The 1,087-nt window shown below is 37.5% G+C and overlaps 1 protein-coding gene across 1 annotated transcript; it reads right to left on the bottom strand.

Moving 5' to 3' along the window:
- Positions 1–359: 359 nt before the first annotated feature.
- Positions 360–1,071, bottom strand: LOC107854077. Its single transcript, XM_047403608.1, has 2 exons — positions 662–1,071; positions 360–516 (listed from the first exon to the last, which is right to left on the bottom strand). The coding sequence occupies exons 1-2, from the start codon at positions 960–962 to the stop codon at positions 425–427; spliced, it is 393 nt and encodes a 130-aa protein (XP_047259564.1). The 5' UTR covers positions 963–1,071; the 3' UTR covers positions 360–424.
- Positions 1,072–1,087: the final 16 nt, after the last annotated feature.

Raw genomic sequence — 1,087 nt, 5'->3', positions numbered from 1 at the left:
AAAAAAAAAGTTCTAGGCCTTTTGAGATTGCTTTATTCCATATAGTATTGGTCTCTCATACCTTTGTACACCTACAATCATCATGTTGCAGGTCCAGCGCATGTGCTACTAGCACCAAAAATCAAAATTAATATCTTAAACATTATATATACTCCAAATCGTCATACAAAATGGAGCCACCGGAGCTTTCATGTCTAATGAATTTTTCATTTTTCATAAAATGGAAAAAGTACCTAAACAACCAATCTCGATTAAGTACTACAACTCTAATGAATCTTATAAGATGGAGAAAGTTACCTATACACAATCAATCTCCACTTAAATTAGTGTATCTCAAGTTCTCTGATGCATTGGTTAACCTCTTAATGCCTCCTGAAAGTCATATTGGTTATCCAAAGAGAACAAACAAAAAGTACAGAAGTGTTTATCTTGGTAATATCCACCTACCATTGGAATCAAGCAAGCTACCAGTATCTGTTGCTAAAAAGGGAGTCCTGGAGTAGCTCTCTAATATATCTGAACATGGTCAAAATGGATATAAATTACGCCTGATTAGCATCATACCAGCTCATTTTAATACCTAAAACTTTAAAAGCAGAAAAGCACAGAATCCAGAGATGCCATGAAATTACAGAGAAACTTGGAAGAGAAAGACACGTACCAGAACTATTAGTGAAATCAGCAGTCAAGTCTGAGAAACCAAAATTTTGAGGCATCTCTCCAAGAAATCCAAATGAAGTAGTGTCAGCATCCAGAAGAGGTTCATTAAGAGGTTGCGTGTTAGACTCCACACTACTAAATGACGAAACAGATGCATCACCCATTGCAGAACGTGACTCCAAGTAACTGCCATGAGGACCAAAGGCAAATGGAGAATTCCCACCATAGACAGGTTCTGTCTTAATAATCCTCCCATCTATTGTTAGTCTCAACCCCATGTTAGAGGGCTGGCCCAAAAACATATTAGGAGGAACATCAATTTTTCTGCTTTGAGAAGGAATATCAACTGCTGTTTGTATGCAAGAGAGAACAGATGAGCCGTTGTTACTGAATGCATTGGGTCTATCAACACGTACAGGTTCATGCA

Source organism: Capsicum annuum, unplaced genomic scaffold, assembly GCF_002878395.1.
Source record: "Capsicum annuum cultivar UCD-10X-F1 unplaced genomic scaffold, UCD10Xv1.1 ctg45315, whole genome shotgun sequence".
NCBI classification, from domain to species: domain Eukaryota; kingdom Viridiplantae; phylum Streptophyta; class Magnoliopsida; order Solanales; family Solanaceae; genus Capsicum; species Capsicum annuum.
Note: the sequence above shows the minus strand (reverse complement) of the source record. Positions and strands in the feature narration are given on the sequence as shown.

Coding starts and splice junctions, on each gene's coding strand:
- LOC107854077 (XM_047403608.1), bottom strand. CDS start 962: ATGTTTTTGGGCCAGCCCTCTAACATGGGGTTGAGACTAACAATAGAT. Junction 517..661: donor TGATTTCACTAATAGTTCTG/GTACGTGTCTTT, acceptor GACCATGTTCAG/ATATATTAGAGAGCTACTCC.